The following is a 26001-nucleotide window of genomic DNA, read 5'->3' on the forward strand; positions in this document are numbered from 1 at the left end:
CGTGGAGGTTACGGCTACGATCAAGGTAGTTCGGTATGCAAGCAAGTGCGCTTCTAATGTTTTTGTTCCTTTGATTTGAACGGTCGTAGACATCAGTTCCAGTCGCTCACAAGTCTTTGATTGTTGTTATTGTCGACTCCTAGCATTGTTGGGTCGACTAATGAACGTAACCAGCTGTGTACTGAGAGGTCTGTTTTGATGGTTAGTACAGCTAGAGAAGCTTCGCTGGGCAGACACATTGTATTGTGTTAGCTGGAACGTGTCACCTCAGCGGCGGCGGCATCATCACTGGAAGTGAACTGAAGTGCTGCTCTAATTTTGTCACCCAGCAGACTGGATGGCGATTTTATGATGCGGTTGATAGATATTGTATCGGCTATGGAAAGGCAGCATGCGTGATAACTAATCAATATGACCATGGTGATCGATAGTGCGATAGTGTGTAATGCTGGTGACCTTCACTTGTACTCAAGTGGATGAATTAATAATTTGTTATTGAGGGCATCAGATTTATGTTTGTATTATAGCAAAAATGGAAACAATATTACAGCCAGCTCTCGGCTGACAGTTCATTTGGTTTATAGATAATTTATTCAAATCCCGAACAGACGGTAATAACTAAATTCATGTCATTTCAATAACAAATACAGTTAAAATAACATAAAGTGTTAAGGAATCTTCTTGGATAATCCATTTTTGCATAAGATTTAAATAACACTTTATGTTATCATAACAAAATTTGTTATTGGTCTCATATCGATTGAAAGCCAAAACAACTTGGGAATATGGACGAATACCGCCAACTGTTATTGGGATGATCGGATTAGTTGTTAAAATAACAAAAAATAATAACAAAGATTTGTTCGAAGAATAACTAAATGTGTTTTAAGTCTGTTGTTACAATATCAATCAATTTATAACAAATCTTGTTATAAATAACAAAAAATGTTATTAGCTTGGTATTTTCAAATATCAAAAAATGTTATTCCCAAGTTATTACCGTCTGCTCGGGATAGCCCAAATCAATTTGATTGACATTGTCTCCAACCTTTAGATTTATTTTTTAATAAACATATGTTTGCTTAAAACAAAAATTTTGAAAATGTCATTCGACTAACTTGTCAGAGTCGGTTATAAGCTCTCAAAAGTACATCTTCCAGCTTTTTTTCTATTTTTGATGAAATGAAACACTTTTAAGTTTTACAGATTTTTGTAAATTTAAGAAGCGCATTTTTGTCTAATTTATTATCAAGTAAAATAAAAAAAATAAACGTATTTTTTAAATATTCTACTTGTTGATAAATAAAATGAGCTGTAAAAAAACCCGGCTGAGATTTTTTTGAACGAGGTAAAAATTGACTGCATAAACGTGTACAGTTTTTCAAAAAAAAAGGTTTTAAAAAGTGCATAAGTAGATTGTTTTGTTGAACATTTCTTATATTGAGCAGTTCTCTAGGATTTCGGTCATTCGATTTTTTTTGTATTTTTAATCCGACTGAAACTTTTTTGGTGCCTTCGGTATGCCCAAAGAAGCCATTTTGCATCATTAGTTTGTCCATATAATTTTCCATACAAATTTCGCAGCTGTCCATACTAAAATGATGTATGAAAATTCAAAAATCTGTATCTTTTGAAGGAATTTTTTGATCGATTTGGTGTCTTCGGCAAAGTTGTAGGTATGGATACGGACTACACTGGAAAAAAATGATACACGGTAAAAAAAATTTGGTGACTTTTTTATTTAACTTTTTATCACTAAAATTTGATTTGCAAAAAAACACTATTTTTTATTTTTTGATATGTTTTAGAGGCCATAAAATGCCAACTTTTCAGAAATTTCCAGGTTGTGCAAAAAATCATTGACCGAGTTATGAATTTTTTAATCAATACTGATTTTTTTCAAAAAATCGAAATATTGGTCGCAAATTTTTTTCAACTTCAAATTTCGATGTAAAATCAAATTTGCAATCAAAAAGTACTTTAGTAAAATTTTGATAAAGTGCACCGTTTTCAAGTTAAATCCATATTTAGGTGATTTTTTTGAAAATCGTCGCAGTTTTTAATTTTTTTTTAAATTAGTGCACAAACATTCAATATTACGCCCTTTTAAAATGGTAGTCTTGATTTGAAAATTTTGAAAATAATGTTTTCGAAAAGATCAGAAAATTTCACAAATGTTTCATATATTATCATTGAAAATAGGACCATTAGTTGCTGAGATATCGACATTAAAAAATGGTTGGCTGTTTGGGTGAGACTTAGAAAACATCAATTTTCCTGTTTTTAAACCTTTGCATTGCAACTAAAGGTCGTATCAACAATGTCCGAATAAGCAAAATATAGAGAATTTTCTCAGCTTTTCAAAAATATTTTTTTCCAAAAGTGTGCAAACATGTGCACTAATTTTAAAAAAAATGAAAAACTGCGACTATTTTCAAAAAAGTCACCTAAATATGGATTTAACTTGAAAACGGTGCACTTTATCAAAATTTCACTAAAGTACTTTTTGATTGCAAATTTGATTTTACATCGAAAAATGAAGTTGAAAAATTTTTGCGACCTATTTTTCGATTATTTGAAAAAATTAGGATTGGTTAAAAAATTCATAACTCGGTCAATGATTTTTTGCACAACCTGGAAATTTCTGGAAAGTTGGCATTTTATGTCCTCTAAAACATATCAAAAAATAAAAAATAGTGTTTTTTTGCAAATCAAATTTTAGTGATAAAAAGTTAAATAAAAAAGTCACCAAATTTTTTTTACCGTGCATCAATTTTTTCCAGTGTAGTCCGTATCCATACCTACAACTTTGCCGAAGACACCAAATCGATCAAAAAATTCCTTCAAAAGATACAGATTTTTGAATTTTCATACATCATTTTTGTATGGACAGCTGCAAAATTTGTATGGAAAATTATATGGACAAACTAATGATGCAAAATGGCTTCTTTGGGCATACCGAAGGCACCAAAAAAGTTTCAGTCGGATTAAAAAATACAAAAATTAAAATTGAAGAAAAAAGACCGATTTCGTAGAGAATTGCTCTATTAAAACATGTGTAACTCAGATAGTCACAGTGTTTCTACCAAATTCAGCTTTAAAATTGGTATGGCACTCTTGGTGTTTCATTTGGAAAATTCATAATTGATTCTTTGTTTAGTTATTTTATTTACATAAAAATATTTATTTATTTCAAACTTTATTATATTCAAAGATTAAAATTGGATATGGAATCATATCAAATAGATTCTTTTTAACATAATTATTTAATTGTTACCAAATCCAATTAGGTTGCATGAAACTTTTTTAACAAAAATAAAATCTACTGAAAATCACGCAAACAATGCAAAACCCCTTTATTGATACGATCTAATTTTCAGCGAGTAAAACATAACACTTTGAGTGTTTTTGAGTAATCATATCTGAACTTTTTTGTAAGGTTCTATAAACAAATGTAAAGGTTGAGTGTATCCCCCTCACATCTTAAGTCAATTTTCATCGAAGGAAACGGGACACACTAAATGTTTGAATTTTACTGTTTTTTTTTTAAGTTTCTATAAGCTATTGTGTTTCATATGTTTAAAATATATGTTTAAATAAAACCCTTGTAATAAAAAGTCTTAATAATTACCAATGTTTGTTTTTAACTATAGTTAACTAACTATATTTTTTTCAATATTTCTTGAAAACTACTTAATAAGGTACTTGAAAAAAAATCTTCAGCCTGTCCAAGTCAGCCCGATTTACGGCACTCAGAATGACGGCAAAAAATACTAACCAAGAGAAGCAAAACTTTTTATGAAGCCAAATATGCTCAACTTGGTAAAAAAAATAGTCTTAGGGGCAAAATCTTCAAGGGTTGGTTTAACCAAATGACCATACATCGCAAGTAATTTTTTTAAACTTGCTGGTTTTATTATGATTCTGGAAAACCACATAAAACCTTAGTAAGCTTTTATGGCCTTCTTAAAACCTGAAAAGTTTCCTTAATTGATAATTCGAATTTTTTTAAATAACAGAAAAAATCAGTTAATTTTCGAACTTTTTAACTATGATTATTGACCAATAGAAATGCAATAAATTTTTATTTCAACAAATTCGTTTCGATCAACAAATCAATGTGTGACTATGCTCAGAACAGCATTTGTAGGAAAACATCAATCCGTTTAAATTGTAGCTTTTATTTGCAAAAATTTTAACGTAAAAGAAACTTCAAGCAATAAAAGCACCAACCAGTTGACATTTGAGTCAAAAGTGAAAGAAACATTTCGCGGGAAGTTGTGAATTTATTGCAGATATGTTATGCAACGAACCTAGGTGTGAAATTTAGTATGTAATGATGTTAACTAGAGGAGGAAATTTCTGAGAATAATCTTGGAATGTTTATAGGTTGACTGCAAACGTACCTTTTTTAAAATGTAATGATAATAAAATGAACCGCCTTTACATGATGATCCATTCGTCTACCTGAAAAGAAATGGGAAATGGTTGTTTACTTGCTGCGTCAAATGTAAAATGTTACAATGCAAAATTATAAAAAATCCGGTTGGTGAGACCATTTCTTGATTGGTCTGTTCCAGATTGTGTAGTTTACTCATCAAGGCACGCTCAAGTCAATCTCTCATGAATAGTATTGTATTACAAAACCAGACCCACCAACGCCCCTAGATTCAATGAAATATAAATAGAGGCATCGGGATCGTCAAGGTTATAGTTAAATTTCCATATCACTAGCTCATTTCAATAAATGATTTGATCGAAAAGCAATAAAGCGCTTTGAACTGCCTAACTGATTCACAAGAGTTGATTCTCGTTTTCTTATGCTATTAAAAAATATCTCCACCTGTTTTTGGAACCACACTCCATAGCCGGTGAGTCAAGATTTTTTTGTTTTTTTTTTTTGCAAATTTGGTTAATGACACCTCGACGGCGACGTGATGGTTGATGATTGCCGACCGACCCTGCTTTCAATGTAAATCATGCGACTCGCTTTGATCGTACTATCTTGTCGCGCGTGCATTTTGGGCCAAATTGAGTTAAGAACGCAACCTTCACAGATCACCAAAATTAGATTTCAGTGCTGAGATATTCAACAAAATCCGTAAAAACTGCGCACATTGTTGTCACTTTTCGTATGAAAAAATTTTCGATCTGATCGTACTATCTTGACACATCCTAAAAAATGCTGCTGGTACGACAACTGGCCAAAGGAAATTTAGTCAGAGGTCGTTTTGTCACACCTACGTACGCAACTACTATAATATTTTTTAAATTAAATCCCGGAACTCTGAAGACCAAATTCAAACAAACTTTGGGACAATACACTTAACGGTCAGCCAAACAAAACAGTTTGTTGTTGTTCATATTGTGTGCTCTCTTTTTTGTTTATTCAAGGTCAAACACTAATACGCCTTTTTCTCGAAACGTCAAAAAGCGTCGTGCGTCAAGATAGCACGATCACGTCGAACCGGTGACTAGTTGTTTGGTTGGGTGCCAAAAGTACAGTTGCTCAACAGTTGGGTAGGTTTTATTGTTCTTTGACGTTAATTTTACGTAGAACTCAAATCTCACCATGCATCTTAATGTGCACAAAAAACTGCAATAAGGGAGCGTTCTTTTATTACGTAACGCAGTAGGGGGGGAGGGGGGGTCGGAGGCCGTGTTACGCTCAATACAAAATTTTTAAAATTTGTATGGAAATTTTGTTACGAGGGGGGGGGGAGGGGGTCTAAAAGTCCGATTTTTCGCGTTACGTAATAAAAGAACGCTCCCTAAGTTGTTCGACAGAGGACAACATTCCTCGCATTTTTTTAGCAAAGGCATTGAGCTTATTACCAGAATTTTCAAGCATGTTATCGAAACTGAGATTTTCAACAAAGTTCATTAAAATCTGCGCATTGTTGTCAATCATAACCAGTGTTGCGTTTCTCACGCGCTCACGCGCTCGTGAGCGCTCACTTATCGCTCATTCGTGAGGAGGAGCGCTGCGCGAGCTAGCTCACGTTTGCCCGCGCTCACGTTTGCTCCGATTTTTTCAGCTCGCGTTTGCTCCACGCTCGCGCTCACGCTCATATTTCGCTCACGGAGCGCTCATTTTGGACGTGTCGCTAATCATTTAACGTTTATGAGAAAGTTTTTTTTTCAATTCTAGATGGATTTTTTGCGTAAGGTGCAGTAGAGCTGTGGAAATATGACTTTGTGAACAAATTTTATGATATATGAATTGGAATAGCTTATTTTCATCAATCATGTTTTTACATAAAAGATTGGATTCGCAAGGGTCAAATATTTTTTTAGACATACAGTTGAATGTATAAATATTTTAGAATTTAAAGGCCTTATTGTAGCAGAGAGGGGCGGAGGGGTATAGAAGCCTAAATAAAAGGGCCTGTAAACCTTAGAAAAACTTACAATACAATGAGTTGATTCAAGAGGATTTATGCTTTGGTAAGTTCGATTCAAGGTTAAATGCTTGGTTGATTAAAATATAACATTAAACTGTTTTATGTACCTAATCAGTGTTTTGACTACATTTCCAGATTGCGGGTCAGAATGAGCTACCATTAAAAAAAGTTATTCCGTTTATTAAATGTTTCAGTGATTCAGTGATTAGAAACGGCTAATCATTTCTATAAGGTTAATCTTTAATCAAACATTTTAGAAAATAGGGTAACATTTTTGAAACAGTTCTATTTTAAATATATGCCTCAAAATTCCTAAGGGTTGAAATAACCCTTTTGACACAAATCAATATTTTTCACCACGGAAAGATTGCTTTTTGTTTTTGATTGTTTTCAGTTGATTCTATTTTCTTTAAAATTTGAAGTTTAAAAAAAAAGTTTTTGACCAATTTTAAAGGGGGGGGGGGGGGGGGGGCTAATGTCTTTAATTCATTTTGAAAAAAATGGAATAAATTAACAAATATCTATTTTATTACTACAGCAATAAACTTTTCCTTCAGACTCACGCTCATGCTTCCTCTTCCCCAGGTGGGTTTTTACGGTTGAGTCAACGAGTCAATCGAAATTCAAAAGAACTACACATAAAAAGCCATGCTTGCGCAGTTACCTTATTTAGTTTTGTGACTCAATCATGCAAACATTTCTATGCAACCCCCGGGATAAGAGCACAGGAAAAACGGGAAAATCCAGCCACAGATAAGATAAAACAGCACGACTATCACTGAGTTTTGAAACGGTGAAAAAAAAATCTTTAATTTAATTTTAAAAAATCTCTCTAAATGATTACAAAAATCATCAAACTAGAAAAAATAGAAAATTCAAAGAAAGTTAATTTCATTTTGCATCAATTTTCTTACTGTGCTCGGAAAATATCCCTCCTTATCCTTGCATATGAATAAGGTATTATAAAATTTGCACTCGCGCCCTTCTCGGCTGTCAGTTTGAATGCACCCGGCGCTCGTGGCGGTCTCTTTCAAGTGACATTTTTTTGTGTAACATTTGTTTTATTTACTCAGCGCGCTCTCCGCGGCTATAATTATCACTTCATCACGAACGTCTTCACGGCTTGCGGCTGTTTGTTAAGCTTAAACCGATAGCTCAGTCAGTGATTAGCTGCCCGCTTGCCTAGCACTCAACGGCTCGTAACAGCTGCGTTAATTGTGATTAGTACTTCATTAATAAGTGATCATCGATCGCGGGCTGATCGGGACTTGATAAACGGCGGCAGAGTTGTTAATCAATACTATTTAGTATGCTACTAATCGAGTACTATCTTCAACCCATTTATTGAGAGAATATCTCTTAGTAGTTTGCTCACGCTCAGCTCGACAACTGACCGAAAAGAGACACAAGTTGCTCTGTTTTGCACGACAAACGAAATTCCGCCAGTCTCTTGCGAGCAGCTGAACCGTCGAGAGCGCGTAACTTGTGCTAACCAAGTCTTGAAACCCGAAGAGAGAGCGAGAGCAGCAAGTGCAAGTGGTGAGGGCGTCAAAGAGCAGCAGTAGCTGTCAGTTACGGCATTGGATTCCCAAAATAAACAAGAATTAAACAAAACCCCGAGAGAACACATCTGTCATCGCCGCGCGCGTTTAAGCCGGGTTTTGCGTTTAGCTTTGGTGCGTTGGTCAAAAATTGCTTGCCCCGAACGGGACATGAACCTTGAACCTTCTGCGTGGCGTCGGCGAACCCAGTCCAGTAAAGCGGTGGCGACCTCGGCGTCAGCATCAGTATGGTGGTACGTCACTGTCTGCATAGGTGAGTTGTACTGTTTGTTTGTGTATTTGTTTTCGCTTTTTACGCCAGCGACGAGAAAGTAAACAACAAATTGGAAACAGTAGAGTGAGAAGGACGTCCGGCGAGATACCTTCGATAAGTTTGCACAACAGAAAGATAAGATAAGAGAAATTTTGGAATATTTGCACGTTTGAGCAAACCAAATCGAAAAAAGTTGTTTTTTTTTTGTAGAGCGGAAACACGACCTTAACCGACGAAACCAAACCTTATCGATTAGTTGCAGATTAGTGGCAAGAGTGAGGGGGTTTCTGAAAATAGAACGCGTTCTGTATCGAACTTAATGCGTAAAACGGAAAATACCGCCCGGTTGTGTTTATTCAGTTGAAATAAGGTAATTCTGCATTGACGCGCGGGAAAACATTCAAAGTGGGGTTTGAACAACCTTGACGAGAACAGACTGTTGGTTAGGAAAATAAGCACTTTCGAGGGGACGTTTTGTTTACTGTTTCACTTTAATCTAGTTTGTTATTTCTTACTAAGAACACTCTTAAAATCATTTAATTTGCTAAAAACGCTACAGCAAACGGTTTAGCAAAATTTAAACTTTCCTTGGATTTTCGACCAACAGAGAAAAACCTGTAATTTGATTACAAATTTTCAAATTCAAATTCAAATTCGGTTTTATTGGTGAATAATCAAGATACAATAAGTTCTTTTGAGGTACAAAACAGAGTTTTGGAGTTCCTTTCAGCTGTGTGTTACATCATAATCCATTTTGGAACAGTTATTGCTTGTAAATAAAGGTGTTACCAAGAGTAAGAAAAATTTAAAAAAAAACTTACTAAACTTGCTAGGAAAAGGGGATAGAAATAGAGAAAGCTTAAAACTAGATCACAGTTTTTTATCCTTTATAGATGTGCTTAACCTTCCCTTGGTATTAAAAAAAAATCACACATAAGGTATTGGGGTCCTTTTCGACCCCAAACTTTAAAAAATTGTCAAAAATCCAGTTTTTGACCGATTCCGGTTCTTTTGGTCACAAATGAAAGCTTAGAACGTCTCCTTTCCGAAACCGACCTGGAAACCCGGATTTGGTCACTGTGGCCACCGGGAATCGGCTACAACCGAAAAATGACTTTTTTGAGACCCCAACTTTGACGACCTGTATCTCCGGCAAATTTCAACCAATCAGGATGCTCTGGGTTGCATTGGAAAGGCATTTACCTGTACTTTGACCACAAATATTAATATCAGGGCCAGGTGACCTATCGGTTCCGGAAATCCGGAACATCCGAAAAGTTCATGTTTTACTGTTTTTCACATATATGTGATACCAATACTCTCATGATAGTTGAAATTGATCCATAAAACTTACTAAAAACACAATACACAATTGCCAGAACCACTCTGTAGTGTTAGTGGCCACTTCCGGGTAACCTGGAACCGGTTCCCGGGTACCAGATGAACGGCCAACTTGACTTTTTTGGTGAAAACCCATCATGTTGCACATCAAACTCCATGAAACTGAAAGATATGTCCATCTTTGGTAATACCGTTGTTTGCTGAGCCATCCTGGCCAATCTGGAACCGGTTACCGGTGACCCCTTGGGGACACTTCCGGAATATGAGAGAAACCCTATCATCCGACGTATCAAACTTCATGAAATTGAAAGATATGTCAATCTACGGTCATGCCGTTGTTCACTGACCCATCCTGGCCAATCTGGAGCCGGTTACCGGTGGCCCCTTGGGGACACTTCCGGAATATGAGAGAAACCCTATCATCCGACATATCAAACTTCATGAAATTGAAAGATATGTCAATCTACGGTCATGCCATTGTTCCCTGATCCATTCTGGCCATTCTGTAACTGGTTCCCGGTGGCCCCTTGGGGACATTCCCGGAATATGAGAGAAACCCTATCATCCGACATATCAAACTTCATAAAATTGAAAGATATGTCAATCTACGGTCATGCCGTTGTTCCCTGATCCATTCTGGCCAATCTGGAACCGGTTACCGGTGGCCCCTTGGAACACTTCCGGAATATGAGAGAAACCCTATCATCCGACATATCAAACTTCATGAAAATAAAAGATATGTCAATCTACGGTCATGCCGTTGTTCCCTGATCCATTTTGGCCATTCTGGAACTGGTTCCCGGTGGCCCCTTGGGGACATTCCCGGAATATGAGAGAAACCCTATCATCCGACATATCAAACTTTATGAAATTGTTAGATATGTCAAGTTACGGTCATGCCGTTGTTCGCTAATCCATTTTGAAAATGGTTCCCGGTGGCCCCTTGGGGACATTCCCGGAATATGAGAGAAACCCTATCATCCGACATATCAAACTTCATAAAATTGAGAGATATGTCAATCTACGGTCATGCTGTTATTTGCTGACCCATCCTGGCCAATTTGGAACCGGTTACCGGTGGCCCCTTGCCCCTTGGGGACACTTCCGGAATATGAGAAAACCCATATCATCCGACATATCAAACTTCATGGAATTGAAAGATTTGTCAAGTCACGGTCATGCCGTTTTTCGCTGACCCATCCTGACCAATCTGGAGCCCCTTGGGGACACTTCCGGAATATGAGAAAACCCCTATCATCCGACATATCAAACTCCATGAAATTGAAAGATATGTCAATCTACGGTCATGCCGTTGTTCGTGATTTATTTTGGAAATGGTTCCCGGTGGCCCCTTGGGGACATTCCCGGAATATGAGATAAACCCTATCATCCGACATATCAAACTTCATAAAATTGAAAGATATGTCAATCTACGGTCATGCCGTTGTTCGTGATTTATTTTGGAAATGGTTCCCGGTGGCCCCTTGGGGACATTCCCGGAATATGAGATAAACCCTATCATCCGACATATCAAACTTCATAAAATTGAAAGATATGTCAATCTACGGTCATGCTGTTGTTAGTTGACCCATCCCTACCATCAGACATATCAAACTTCATGAAATTGAAAACTACGTCAACCTACGGTGATGCAATTGTTCGCTGACCTTTGGTTGACATATTCATGAATTTCATGAAGTTTGATTCGTCGGATAGTAGGGCTTCTCTCATTTTCCGGAAGTGTCACCAAGGGGCTACCGGTAACCAGCTCCAGAATGGCCAGAATGGGTCAGCGAACAACGGCATGACCGTAACTTGACATATCTATCAATTTCATAAAATTTGATATGTCGGATGATAGGATTTCTCTCATATCCCGGGATTGCCCCCAAGGGGCCACCGGGAACCATTTCCAAAATGGATCACGAACAACGGCATGACCGTAGATTGACATATCTTTCAATTTTATGAAGTATGATATGTCGGATGATAGGGTTTCTCTCATATTCCGGGAATGTCCCCAAGGGGCCACCGGGAACCAGTTCCAGAATGGCCAGAATGTATCAGGGAACAATGACGTGACCGTAGATTGACATATCTTTCAATTTTATGAAGTTTGATATGTCGGATGATAGGGTTTCTCTCATATTCCGGAAATGTCCCCAAGGGGCCACCGGGAACCAGTTCTAGAATTGCCAGAATGGATAAGCGATCAATGGCATGACCGTAGATTGACATATCTTTTATTTTCATGAAGTTTGATATGTCGGATGATAGGGTTTGTCTCATATTCCGGAAATGTCCCCAAGGGACCACTGGTAACCGGCTCCAGATTGGCCAGGATGGGTCAGTGAACAACGGCATGACCGTAGATTGACATATCTTTCAATTTTATGAAGTTTGATATGTCGGATGATAGGTTTTCTCTCATATTCCGGGAATGTCCCCAAGGGTCCACCAGGAACCAGTTCCAGAATGGCCAGAATGGATCAGGGAACAACGGCATGACCGTAGACTGACATATCTTTCAATTTCATGAAGTTTGATATGTCGGATGATAGGTTTTCTCTCATATTCCGGAAGTGTTCCAAGGGGCCACCGGTAACCGGTTCCAGATTGGCCAGAATAGATCAGCGAGCAACGGCATGACCGTAGATTGACATATCTTTCAATTCCATGAAGTTTGATATGTCGGATGATAGGGTTTCTCTCATATTCCGGAAGTGTCCCCAAGGGGTCACCGGTAACCGGTTCCAGATTGGCCAGGATGGCTCAGCGAACAACGGTATTACCAAAGATGGACATATCTTTCAATTTCATGGAGTTTGATGTGCATCATGATGGGTTTTCACCAAAAAAGTCAAGTTGGCCGTTCATCGGGTACCCGGGAACCGGTTCCAGGTTACCCCGAAGTGGCCACTAACAAAACAGAGTGGTTCTGGCAATTGTGTATTGTGTTATTAGTAAGTTATATGGATCAATTTCAACTATCATGAGAGTATTGGTATCACATACATGTGAAAAACAGTAAAACATGAACTTTTCGGATGTTCCGGATTTCCGGAACCGGTAGGTCACCTGGCCCTAATATTAATATTTGTGGTCAAAGTACAGGTAAATACCTGTCCAATGCAACCCAGAGCATCTTGATTGGTTGAAATTTGCCGGAGATACAGGTCGTCAAAGTTGGGGTCTCAAAAAAGTCATTTTTCGGTTGTAGCCGATTCCCGGTGGCCACAGTGACCAAATCCGGGTTTCCAGGTCGGTTTCGGAAAGGAGACGTTCTAAGCTTTCATTTGTGACCAAAAGAACCGGAATCGGTCAAAAACTGGATTTTTGACATTTTTTTAAAGTTTGGGGTCGAAAAGGACCCCAATACCTTTAAAGTAACTTTTTTTATGGACGCTCCCCTAGGGGTCGTCCAAGGTTTGTTTGTTTTGTGAAATGTGTATTTATACTATAAATTTAATGTCAGAAAATTTCAAGGCTTTAGCATGTATAAAGCAAAAGTTATGGCAAATTTAATTTTCAAAAAGGCCGAAAAAGACCCCAATACCGTAGGAAGGTTAATCATTAATTCCCCGAGGGCTAGAAATTGCTCCGCCTTGTTACGGCAGCTCCGAAACCGCGTCATCATCTCCCCCGCGAGAGCAAAGAACTCCGGCAGGGTAAAGAGATCTTCCCCGGTGACTTCTTGCTGGGCCGCATTGCCGCTACCGGCCGCGACCACGCTGGCAAACGATCGCCCCCAGCCAGGAGGGATCGCTGGGTTGTCCGCTGGAACCGTACGGTGGCCAGCTGCAGGAACGGCTGCACTCGCACTTCGTTGAGGAGGGTGGGACGCTGCTGCTTTCATCTTCCTCTTTTCCTGCTCCTCGAGGTAGGACTTGCGCGCGACGCATCCGCGGTAATTACCGGTATGGTTACCGCCGCAGTTCGCGCACTTTACGCGCGGCTTGGTTTGTTCTGCGTTTTCCCCCAAGTCCGCCTTTCGTGGCAGTGCGCACACCTCCGAGAGGTGTGACTCACCGCACTTCACGCAGCGGGGCTGGAGGTTGCAGTTCCGCGAGCCGTGGCCAAATTTCTGGCAACGGTGACATTGCGCTGCGTCCGTCGGATTTTTGGAGTAAAACCGCCAGTTTACCCAAAAACCGTCCAACGCCTTAGTCCGCCGCAGGTCTTGAATCTTGACGGTGCCGCGGTCGAAGTACAACAGGTACAGTGTGTGTGTACCTGTGACTGTTGACTTCCGCGAGAGGACTTTTATGTCTCGCGGCGTTATTCCGGCACCCGAGAGGTGCTCTTTGAGGACGGAGGTCGGGCTGTCTTGGTACCCCTGCAAGACAATCTTTACAGCGGTCTTCTGCGCGGGGTCAAATGTGTAGAATTTGAAGTTTTTACACTTAAATTTCTCCACAACCAGGTCGAAGTTCTTTTGGTCAAATGTGAACACTTGCACTGACGCTTTACCTATTTTGAGGCAGTACACGAGGCCTTCCAGCTGCTCGTCAACATCGTCCGCCACCGTGTCCAAAACAAAAATTGGTGGTGGTCGTCGTTCCTTTGGAGTAATTACTTTTTTTTTTTGGCGTCGGCACTTTTTTCCGTGCACGACCATCGTCGTCGTCGTCGTCGGTAGTGCTACCGTCGGTGTTGTTGTAGCTGCTTTCCTCGTCACTCAGCCTCGCGAACTTGTTACTGGTGGGAATGTTGGCGGATGTTGAAGCGCCATCGGTCGACGGATTGCCGGAAGTAGCTGAACGGAGCCTAATAGGGCTGCGATCCTGGACGCGGTAATTAGCGTGTAGTAACTTGGGGTCGAATCCTTTGGCGCTCACACTCCCCGGCGCGATGGCGGTCGACGCGGCGTTGGTTTGTTTACCTTCTTGCACACGGCCGGTAGACGAACTTCGCGGGTTTTTCGAGGCCGCACTCGAACTGCCACGGCCACGGCCGGCCCTTGGCATGCTGTTGGAGCAAACTCGCGGCTAGTCACGGTAAATTACGGCGAAAATTTTCGAAAAAACGATGGAGCACTGAGCACTTGACTGCTGCTTGCACTCGTGCGTACACGGAGGTCGTAATTTGATTACTGACCGACCATTAATCCAAGTTGGTCTGCTGAAGCGTGTCATCGAATCATTAAATTGTTGAAGTTCATCGAGCGACGCATGTTAAGTAGAAGAATGAATCATAATATGATGTAGAAAAAATTAGGAGCGTTAAGTGGGAGAAATGGTGTATTCTGCATTTTTGGAAAAAAAAACCTATCTCAACTGGGGCAGTGAATCTGACAAAAAAAGAAGAAACAAGAACTTGAATTAAATATCATTTAAATTGAACATGAGTAAAGACATAAATTGTGGTAACTTTAAAGCTTTCTAAATGCAGGGTAAGACATACTTTGTTATTATCAAATTAAAATTATTAGAAAAAATAAAAAAAATATATGCGGTCAAGACTTGATTATCCGAAGTTTCGAATATTCGAAGTTCAAATCCGAAAATAATACATCGAAAATCTTTTTCAAAAATATTTATTTCCTCATGAAATTTCTCCTTGCATTGCTGTGTTAAAAACGTTCTTGTAAAGAATTTAATTCAAACTAAATTTGTTTCTAGTAAATTTTTAAGGTTTTCAATGGAAATTCTCAAAACAAAACACAGCACACAAACTTAATTTAAGTTATTTTATTTTTTGGCCAAAGCATAATAAATTATTTAAATGCTAAGAAAAAATATAAAAAAAATCTTTCTTTTTAAAAAGTATCCCTCAATATTCAAGAAATTGAAAATAAAAAAAAAGAATCTTATTCAATAATAACAATTCTTAAAACATTGCAAGTCACATGAAACAAGTCAAACTTCTAAACCGATGACTAATTTTTTAAATCTTTCTTAAATTCGACTTAATCGAACCGTTATATGTTGAATTTTCAATGCTTTAGCTAAGAATACAAAAAAATCACAATATAACGTACATTTTGAAAATTTTCAAATTTTGATAATTTTCAATATGGGTATCAAATTATCAATGTTTTGAATGCATTTTCAATTTATTCAAGTTTTTATTTAATAATTCTATTTTCACAAACAACCGTACTTTTTAAAATAACAAAAAAAGGCAATTTGGATATCAAACTACCTAATCATAGCCCTTTTCAGAATATACTCAAATTATCACAAAATGCCGAAATACAAAATGTTAAAATCTCGTATTTTTCAGTCAAGTTCGAACGTTTAAAAAAATGGGAAGATTTGGATATTTTATAAAAAAAAGCTCTTGAAATCAAAATGTATAAAAAATTTGATTTATTTGATACTTATATTGCAAATTATGATAATTAAAGGATTTTCATGAAAATATAGTATTTTGTGAAATTACAGTTAACCTTGAATATTTGAGTGTTCTGCCATTAAAACTACAGTAATGCAAACAACTTTACGCTTCGTTTGATACTTATGTTTCAAATTATGAATATTTCCTTATTTTTGAAAAAATACAGTATTTTACCAAAAATTTAGAAACATACCCAAAAAAACTAACACAATGATCATGCATACATAAATTCACTTCGTTTGATAACCAAATTGCAATTTTTTTTTAAATTTGAGTATTTTTGAATAAATACAATATTTGGTGACAATTTAAGTATTACAAAAAAAATTAACGAAGAAAAAACTTTTTCTCCAATCACCCGCCCCTCCCACGCCCCTCCAGAATCGGCCTGAAAAGTTAAGGGGCAAAAAAATATTTTTTTCAAATATCTTCCAAATTTCAATGGAAATTTAAAATGCTATCCCTTGCGTTTTGAGTTATTTTTTGCATATTTGGGGTGATTAAAAAATATTTTGAATATTGAAAAGTACATTACAGTACCGTACCGAAAAAAAAATTCGCTTAAATTTTAGTTTTCATCAAATCTTACACTTTTTGAAAACAAGCCGAGGGACAAAAACTTTGAAAAATATTTGCATCAACCTAAAGTAGAAATGTTAACAAAATCTACTTTGTTTGGTAATTTGAGAATTTTCTAAATAAATACGTAAGATTGTTAAAAAATATTTCGTAAATTTAAAGCTTACTAAACTGCACACCATTGAAAAAATGGCTAATATCCACTTTTGGCAAACACAAAATATTAGCACCATGGCTGCCGATGGGAAAAACATAACAGCTATTTAATATGCCACTCTTATGGGTCATTCCATCCCAAGTGACCACGCGTCCAACATCAACCTTCACTAAATCTGCTCATATTTGGCATGGGTTTTTTTTTTGCCCCAAAAACAAAGAATCCCAAGTTTGGTGACATTTGATCTACCCCCGCGCCCGTGGCACCCCCCTCTTTTTCTGAGATTTTTGAAAAACTTTATTTTTAAAATGCATTTTTCTAAGAGAAAAGTTTACAAAAAGTGAACTTTTGGGTATGCATATTTGAAGTTTTTTTGACGTAGAATCTAATGACGTACTCAAAATTTACGTAAAGTGTTGCCAGATATGAAAATTTGCACTTTAAGTTTTTAATTGCATTTTTAACCCTTTGAACGAGCACTTACGGGAAAACTGACAATTGCATTCGATTGCTGAGAGTTTTTTACATTAAATTCAATCAAAACCTCAGGCTAAATTGAATTTTTCTTGAGATAGCACATTTCCAATTTGTAGCAAATGTTTTACTTTACCATCAATCAACAGTATATTGCGTGAGAGTATAGTAGGCCTTGAAATTTGAATATTTTTTTTCAATTTCTTAACGGAAGCAGGTGAATGTCCCAAAATTGAATTTATGTATGTATGTATTGTATGTATGTATGTATTTATGTATGTATGTATTGTATGTATGCATTTGAACCTCCGTCTTGGCAGGACTTGGCGTGGTTCACGGATATAAGAAAATTACAAAATGTCTAATTTCGAGTTTGCTCGGAAATTAAAAAAAAAATCTGATTTATAACCAAAAATAAAATGAAACAAAATGAAATTTTCAGTGATCTCTCGTGATTCACTTTTCCAATTGTTTTCAATTAAATGAATTGACCAAATAAAAATATTTAAACTCTCTTGACGGCAATATCATCATAGAAACCGCCACCACTTCATGAGGAGAAATATAATATTTGCACACTACTGTATATGGGTCCAGCCAGCAGCCTCTCACTGCGAGACGCCGCCCCCGTCGCAAAACGTCGCCGTCGTGCTAACTTGTCGTTCGTGCATTTTGGGCCAAATTGAGTTAAGAACGCCATTTTGTGCAGCTCACAATGCCTCATCTTTTGACCTTCACAGATCCCCAAAATCCGATTTCAGTCCTGAGATATTCAATGAAAACCAAAAAAGCTCAGAAATTTTTTGTCACTTTTCATATAAAAGTAGTTTCAATCTTGTCGTGCTATCTTGTCACTCCCTTAAAAATGTATATAAGTGCGACAAAGGGCAAAGGGATTTTAGGTCAGAACGCGTTTGACGCAATTACCAGTTAAACTACCGTAAACATTTATAATTATAACTCGGGACTCCGGCAACCAAATACAACCAAACTTCGGGGCAATGCACAGAATGGTCAACCAAACAAAACGTGTTTGTTATTGTTTACATTGCGTGCTTTCGTTTTTGTTTATTCAAGGTCAAACATTAAAACGCGTTTTTCTCAAAACGTCGAAATGGCGGGTGCGACAAGATAGCACGACGATGTCGAGATAAGTGATGTATAGTTCCAGCTGGAATTGATTTTCCATGTCTCGTGTCTTGCGGCTCCAGCGATCCCTACGTTCTATATTTGAAATACTTGGGAAGTGCGATGAATCATGCGCTTTGTTTTATGTTTATATTTTTAAAATTCTCCCCGAGTCATGACTTTGGTGCTTTAAGCTTAAGCAGCTAAAATCTCGATGAATTCATCTGCTGACAATCTTCCCATCAGATCAGCTGACTAATTGCTTCTGTCACATCCTTGAATTTTAAATTCTAACACCACACAGGTGGCAAATGGGACAAAATCGATCAACCGATGATCGTGGCAAATTGCTCACGAATGGTTCTGAACAACAAAGAGATCGCGATCACCGGTCGCCGCAAGGTTTCTCCGCCATCATGACCAGAAATCGAAATTGAACGTGACGGGCCGCCGATCGATTCTTGCCGAATTAGTCGCCGTCGTTTTGATAACAGCCGGCTGATTGGTACAATTGTCACGAAGGTCTGGAGCGCTGTCCAAGACGTGACGGAACTGTGATTTGCCACACAGCTATTTCTGGGTTGGTCTACCTGTTGGTGGCGATGATGGGTTTTGATAAGAGCTAGCAACTTGTGGACAGAATGACCAACTTGGGTGGAATTTCTTATGGGGAAAATAATGCTTTTATTGTGACTAAGGATTTTACAGGTGAAGCTGGATGTTATCGGAGCTTGTAGTCACGGAGCAAACATAACTCAGACTAGTATCACGATTGCAAAAGGTTACGGAGTTGAGACTTAAAAGTACTCAATTGTACTCCTTCGGGTGTAACACTTTAATTGAGCATAATCAAACACATTTATCATACTTTCAAATGTCAGCGAATGCTTAATTTGTAGCCTTCCCAACAATAGCTTAAACTGAGACATCAACGACGAAATAAATCCACTGCTTCGAAATAAACAAAACTTACGAATATCGCATCTGTTTCAGTTTAGGGTAACTGGTTCAAAATGTGACCTTGTTGTAATTCATCTTCATGTTTTGAATTATGAATCTGACGCTATCAATTTCAGATTAAATACTTATCTCAAAATTTGATGTAATGATTCATAAGTCCAATATTGATCGGGTTACCCTCCATCAATTTGTCTTGTTCCATGGGCACGCGCTGTGGCGCGAAAAATTATTCGTTTACATTTAATGACATTTAACGCCACCATTTTTTGCGCGGCTCACCCGCATCGTTTCAGTGTGAAAAAATATGCATTGAATGTATTTGTTTATCAACAAACTCCCCAAAGAGTAGTCTCATTTCAATCGCGAAACTCACTGCGTTTATGGGGCGTTATTTTTATGTTCCGTTGGATTTCTGGAAGAAACGTTTTAAAAGGACGTTAACCGTTAAAGATTTTTTTGGTTCAGGAACTCAGATTTAATATATGATGTGTCGCAGTTAGTCTAATTGAGAACTGGTCATGTAGGCTTATTTTATGGGACACAAACGAAAGTAAGAGTAAATTTGAACATAACTATTTCATTTTGACTGAAAAAAACCTTTATTAACTTTGGGCCCCGGTGATATTTATGGATCGAAAAAAAAAGCTGAAATATGTGTCCAAACCAATCATATTACCCATTGTTGGTAAAAGGTGAGGAAGGCATCAACCACATAAGTGGATTAAGTTAGTTTTTTTTAATGCATATTCAATGTAATTTTCCGTAAAAAAAAAACATTTACATTTAACCCATTGCTAATTTTATTTCCGGAGCAACACGAGACAAGGGCGCATTTTGACATTTTTTACTGTTTTGCTAATTCCAAGGCAAATTTTAACTTTTTCATAAAACTAATAGTTTTAAACAATAGCTGGGTTTTGTTAAATCGAGGCCTGTTGTCTCGGAATTCCCAAAATAGTTTCAGTTGCTAAAATGCTTATGCGCCCTTTTCAAATGTTGCTTCAGATTTAATATTTTGTTCCTTTTCAGGGGGAAAAATTTCTTCTTAAAACTGATGGAGCAAAATACCGATTAAAATTGAATTCTCATTGAAAAAACTTTTAAAATCAATTGTTAATTATTCAGAATAAATTGTACAATGGTTATTTATGTATTTTGAATCAAATTAAGACTTTTAAGCTTTTTAAAAGTCACACGGGGAAAAAAGAGTTCCTAAAATCGTGAACAAGCGTTCATGAAAATGGGAACCTCGAACAAAGTACGATACATGGTACGATTTTGAAAAACTTATTATGAAATTTGAACACTTTGTTAGTGGTTCCCATTTTCATGAACGCTTGTTCACGATTTTAGGAACTCTTTTTTTCCATGCACATTTTGGGACCACAAAACGGTAAGGTGACGTGACGTGAAGGTTCAATTAAAAGAATCACAATACAAGGATATTTTACAATTAACTGCAATAATTTTGTGATATGTACTTTTTGCCAACAAATTTTGAAAACCAGGCTTAGAAATTGGGAATTAGTTCAGATTTTTAAAAAATATGTTTTTGAATAATGACAGTTGAAAAAATTTAATTTAATTTAGAAAATTACGATTTTTCGATTTCGATCAGGCCTGAAAGAGTCAAATAAAGAAAAAGATTTTTTTTTATTTGAAAAAAGAACAACATAGCTTGAAACTTTTCATCAAACGAAAGTTGAAAGGATTTCAAACGTTTCAAATATTTTAATAGTATTTTTTTAAATTCAAATTAAAGGTAACATCAGCACCATAGCATCATTAATTAACTGATCTGGTGGAAAAATATTCTATAAAGTTGTAGAACTGTCAAAAAAACACAATCGCAATAAAATGGGTTTGATTGAGTTTACTAAAATTGAAAACTATTTGTCGTAGTTTTGATTGCTACAAATTTCTTAATATGTATTTCAACGTTATTTTTAACAACATTATCAATAAAAGGAAAAGAAACTAATGGGTCAAAAGCTTAGCTAAGTTGTATGGAACTCGATGCAGAACTCGATTTTTTCAGCTCTCATTATTTTTATCCAACTCGCAAAACATTGCTGGATAATTATTTTTGCACCTAGTTGCACAAACAATTTTTTTTTTCAAACATAACCAGTTTACCTTAACACAATCTACATTTATAACTTGCAGAATAATTTTATGAAAGTTCTTTTGTTTTTTAACTAAAGATTTTCTGATAAAAAGGTTCTTTTTTATTATTTTACCATTTTATTCTTTAAACAGTCTTTTTATAACACAGCGCCAACTTTACGGCATCACAGCTTCATAAATTACATGATTAATCTCAACGATGTCTGAGCTGTTTATAGATCCACCATATGCTAAAAAGTCATATCGTTCCCGCTCACGCAGACCACCATTTGATCAGCAATTTCATGGTCGATGAACGTATCGGTTTTTTGTTATTCTTAAACAACGCAACATTGCTTCCGTTTATTTATTTTTATTTTTATGAGTAAACTGGTTTGAGAAGTTTTTTAAACATAGATTCGATGACGTACCTGTATTACACTAATGTATTTTAACGTATTAATGCTTTTTTTCAAATTTACTAAGATTTAAGAATTCAGAATCTTTAAGTGATAGAGATTTAGTTACGTATCAGTAAATTACTCATTGCACAACGATTCTAAAAAGTAAACAAAAAAACTGATAAGATCGCAACTCAACGACTGACTGAAGTGCAAACGACTTATCTTTATACTTGAGTCATGCGAATGGAACTGGGACGTATGTAGCAATTTAATTATTTGTTTTCAAAACATCAATTTAGATTGAGATCAATGTTTTTTTCTTGATTTATTTTGTTAAATAATCTTTTTCCAGATCCCCAACATTTAAAGCTACCCTTTCAAAATTAACATTCAAGAATTCCTCCAACGACCAAACCGGAGGCCTTCATTCCCGAAAACTGCACAATAAAGCAACAGGTTTCGCACCAGAACCGGTCCGACTATTAAGGTTATTCTTGGTATACAAAACAAAACAAAAAACCGACCAGACCGCACATTCCCTGCTGCGTCCAGAGTCGCGACCTCCAACTTTAAGCCAATCCAAGGTAACGACCACTACCGCAACTAATAACACACGCTGCTTCACTTACGCCTAATCGTAGTTTAACGAGATTTGATCTCGCGCACGCACGCAAATAAAGGGGGCTTGTCTAGGAGGGAGACTTAAACGGGCGACCCACCGGCGCCAAGCGACGAACCGAAGGTGTTTGATGGCTTTACGACGTGACATCTTCGCGGAAATCATGGTGCTACTGGGGTGCTCGGTTTGGAGTGTATTAGATCATTAGGGGGAGACTATCCGGGAAAGGGTGAAGATTAAGTAGCGTGTAAAAGTCAAGGAGGTAGTGAGCATCAGATGTTGGGAGAATGTCACGATCTATTTTTGAATTCTTGGTGTTTTAACGTAAAATGTGAAAATTTCTCTTGTCACATAAAATAGAACATTCATCTCTGTTGTCGACAGTTATTGCATGCCATGTCACGCAAAGCGATAGTTTTTTTCATTTTAACGATCGCGATCGTACACGCTTGAGCCCGACACAAAACCTGAAATTTAATTAAGATTTGCATAATCTGCATCACCAGATGTGAGCAGCGACGACGCACGTTGATGTGATGTCAGCTTTTTTTAGTCCATCGAACTAGAACTTGACTTTGAACCTTGCAAACAAATAATAAAAGAATTGCATATCCAGCTCAATCTCCTCGAACGAGGAGTGCCCCCCACTTTGCTGAGCTCATCGATCCACTTTAGTCGAGGGGCGCCAACACGACCTCCAGAATCACGAACCAATATTTGCGGTGACTTCAACAACTGTTGCATTGTATTTCCTCTCGTTGCAGCTCTCGGCGGCTCGCTCGTTGAATCCCAGGGACTCCAGGCCATACCACCCCGGCTGTACGTGAAAAACCTCTCGAAGAATGTAAACCTTCTCTGCAAGAGTGACAAACCGATCGAGGACTGCAGGTGAGTCACGGGATCATCGATCAGGTGACGAATCTAACCTCCAGTCTTTTGTAGCGTCAAGATCCCTGGATACCTGCAATGGTCCACAGCGGATGACTCAGGTCTTCCATCAGGAGTCGGACCTTACGGGGACGGTTGGTCCAAGGGGGAATGTGGCGTCAGGTTGATGGTCGTGAAGAGTGCCAATGAAGGCAAGTTCTTCTGCAATGTGACGGTAGGTGGACAGGTCTTTCAGGAGTCGATCGATATCACGTTGACCGTGACTCCGGAACCGACGGAGATTGAGATCGGGAAGGACACGGAGATCAGCAATGGTGGCTACCATGAGAATCAAACCCTGACGGCGAGGTGTATCTCGCAAGATGGGGTTCCGATGTCGAACCTGAGTTGGTATTTGGACGATGATCTACTGGACTCGAGTCTTCTTGGCGAGATCCAACTGAAGAATCGGACCGATAACAAAGGGAAGACGTTGGTCACCGTTGAGCAGGAATTGCGATACTTCCTCACAGCGCAAGATAACGGCAAACGGATCATTTGTAGAGCTTCACACTTTGCCATCGGCAAAGGTTTCTACCGAGCGTTTCTTCCGCTCAACATTCACTGTAAGTACAATCCAAAATCGAGGTGATCCTCTCTATCCTAACCCTAATTCCAGTCGCCCCACTACCAACTCCAACCGTGGACATCCGGGACAGCCCCCACGAGATGATCAACGTCACGATCAAGGCAAACCCACGACCCTCCACCAGCTGGTACGTCAAAGGTCAAACGATCGAGGAAGGTTTGACCAACGGTCCCTACCAGGCGTACATCCCCAAAGACCTGGTAAGTCCTGCAACCCGAGGGATTAATCAGCTTTTAACGATCGCCACCTTCCAGGGCAACGGCAACTTCCAGGTCATCCTGAAGATCAACGAGCCAACGGAGCAGACGGAGCTGATCGAGCTGCAGGCCACCAACGAGCTGGGTTCGCGGACGTACGTCATCAAGGGCAGCAAGTACCTGGAGAATGAGATCCCGGACGACGACGAGGACGAAAAGGGCAGAAACGGAGCGGTCTTCTGGCTCATCAGCATATGGACGTTCTGCACCTCTGTGATATTTACCTGTCTGTTGCGTTGAGAAAAATCCTTTTTGCCAAAACTCCTCAAGAGAAAAACATTAAATTCCTATCGAGACTAACATGCACGATCGCGCTCGCGCGATCATCAGGACTAACAACACTACGCGGCTTGCGGAGGACAATTCGCTGCTTCCGATTGGGAAATCACCCTAATCAGGCGGGACGAAATGTCCTCCCCCAGCCGGAACGGAGCAGTATTAAATGGATGTGTGTGTGTGTGTGCGCAGCTGGAGGCTTACGTGACAGCAATATCTTCATCAATTGCGAAAGATTTCTTTTATTTTTTTGTTTCTTTTTCTCCCCCTCAAAATTTTCTTGTAGAATCTAGCAAAGCCAAGTCGAAATTTAGGTTTAAGCTATTTATTTAAACCTGTGTGCATTTACTAAGCAATATTAAAAGTGTGTTCCAAAAAAAACAGCGAGAGAAAACGTGAGAGAAGATGTGCCACCAAGTGGCAAACCAGGAAACGTTGAAACGGAGAAGAAGGAGTTTCCCGACAGAGCGTTGCAGGAGATGCTAATAAAACCGTGACAAAGATTGAATGCGTTTTAGTTATTTGAGAGGAATTTAACAGAAGAAAACCAAAAGTCACACTTGAACCATTAGGGTGTAATATGGTTGTATGGAAAAAAATAAAGTTGTCCAAATTTAGTGAGCACAGCACTTTTTTAGTTCCTTCTAGGGTCCTAAACAACTCCCCAAAGTTTGGGATCGATTGGTTCAGTCCTCACTTTGCGCAAAGCGATTCAATTTTTCATGTTAATTTGTATGGGGAAACCCTTTTTTTTGGATTTTGATATTTATCAAATCCAAGTTTCATGCTATATCAAAACCGGACTCATATTCGGATGCTCTGGAATGTCTTCTACAACTTTCCCGAAGAGAGTATGGTGCTAGCTTGCCCCTAAAAAAAATACAACGTGTTCAAAACTCGTCTAAAACGTGTTTTGTGCTCGAAAATCATGTTTTAGACGAGTTTTGAGGACGCTATATCTTCTTTCAGGAGCAAGTTAGCACCTTACTCTCTTCAGCAAAGTTGTAGAGGACATTCCAAAGCATCCGAATATGAGTCCGGTTTTGATATAGCATGAAACGTGGATTTGATAAATACCAAAATCCAAAAAAATGATTTTCCCCATACAAATTTATATGGAAAATTGAATCGCTTTGCGCAAAGTGAGGACTAAACCAATCGGTCCCAAACTTTGGGGAGTTGTTTAGGACCCCAAAAGGAACTGAAAAAGTGCTGTGCTGGAAAATCAATTTTGATATTACACCCTATTGAACCATTGTTATCATAAAATCAGTTCATATCCATAAAAATTCTCTTGGACATTCAAGAGAGCTGTTCTTGAATCTTGAGAAAAACGCCCAAATGTAGACTCACACAAATGGTGGCATTACTTGTCGATATTATCTTACCTAGACAAGTAGCATCGAAGTGATGCAAAAACTCCTGTCCCATGTTCAAATAATTGAAATTTTTGAAAATTGTCCCGTGAATGAAAATAGGGTATTTGTCCCTATTTTGGGCCTAGTACGTATTTTGGGTCTACCAAACTTAATTCAACGAAATTGAGCTTTTCACCAAACCTGGCAGGGATCTGCCACTTGAGAATGATACATGCAGCCATTATCTTCATTTTGGTGGGCAAGGATC

At 38.0% G+C, this 26001-nt stretch overlaps 2 protein-coding genes across 3 annotated transcripts in view; one reads left to right on the plus strand and one right to left on the minus strand.

The window, feature by feature from the left end:
- The window catches only part of LOC6051685, a 505391-nt gene that overhangs the window by 154434 nt on the left and 324956 nt on the right, over nucleotides 1-26001 (minus strand). The window contains exon 1 of one of the 2 annotated variants that reach the window (XM_038251264.1): nucleotides 4407-4467. The exons of the other annotated variant lie outside the window; for it this stretch is intronic. The gene's annotated coding sequence lies outside the window, so the exon portion shown is untranslated. Of the gene's footprint in view, nucleotides 1-4406; nucleotides 4468-26001 lie in introns of those variants that run through there. 2 annotated transcript variants of the gene reach the window in all.
- Nucleotides 7407-24883, plus strand: LOC6036726 (fasciclin-3). Its single transcript, XM_038251270.1, has 5 exons — nucleotides 7407-8219; nucleotides 23091-23214; nucleotides 23269-23819; nucleotides 23873-24042; nucleotides 24097-24883. The coding sequence occupies exons 1-5, from the start codon at nucleotides 8117-8119 to the stop codon at nucleotides 24337-24339; spliced, it is 1191 nt and encodes a 396-aa protein (XP_038107198.1). The 5' UTR covers nucleotides 7407-8116; the 3' UTR covers nucleotides 24340-24883.

The sequence above is a fragment of the Culex quinquefasciatus genome, chromosome 2 (assembly GCF_015732765.1).
Source record: "Culex quinquefasciatus strain JHB chromosome 2, VPISU_Cqui_1.0_pri_paternal, whole genome shotgun sequence".
NCBI lineage: Eukaryota > Metazoa > Arthropoda > Insecta > Diptera > Culicidae > Culex > Culex quinquefasciatus.

Excerpts from the sequence above, each read along its gene's own strand:
- LOC6036726 (XM_038251270.1), top strand. The coding sequence starts at position 8,117 with ATGAACCTTGAACCTTCTGCGTGGCGTCGGCGAACCCAGTCCAGTAAA. Across the intron at positions 23,215-23,268 it reads AAACCGATCGAGGACTGCAG|CGTCAAGATCCCTGGATACC; the intron begins GTGAGTCACGGG and ends AGTCTTTTGTAG. Across the intron at positions 23,820-23,872 it reads TCTTCCGCTCAACATTCACT|TCGCCCCACTACCAACTCCA; the intron begins GTAAGTACAATC and ends CCCTAATTCCAG.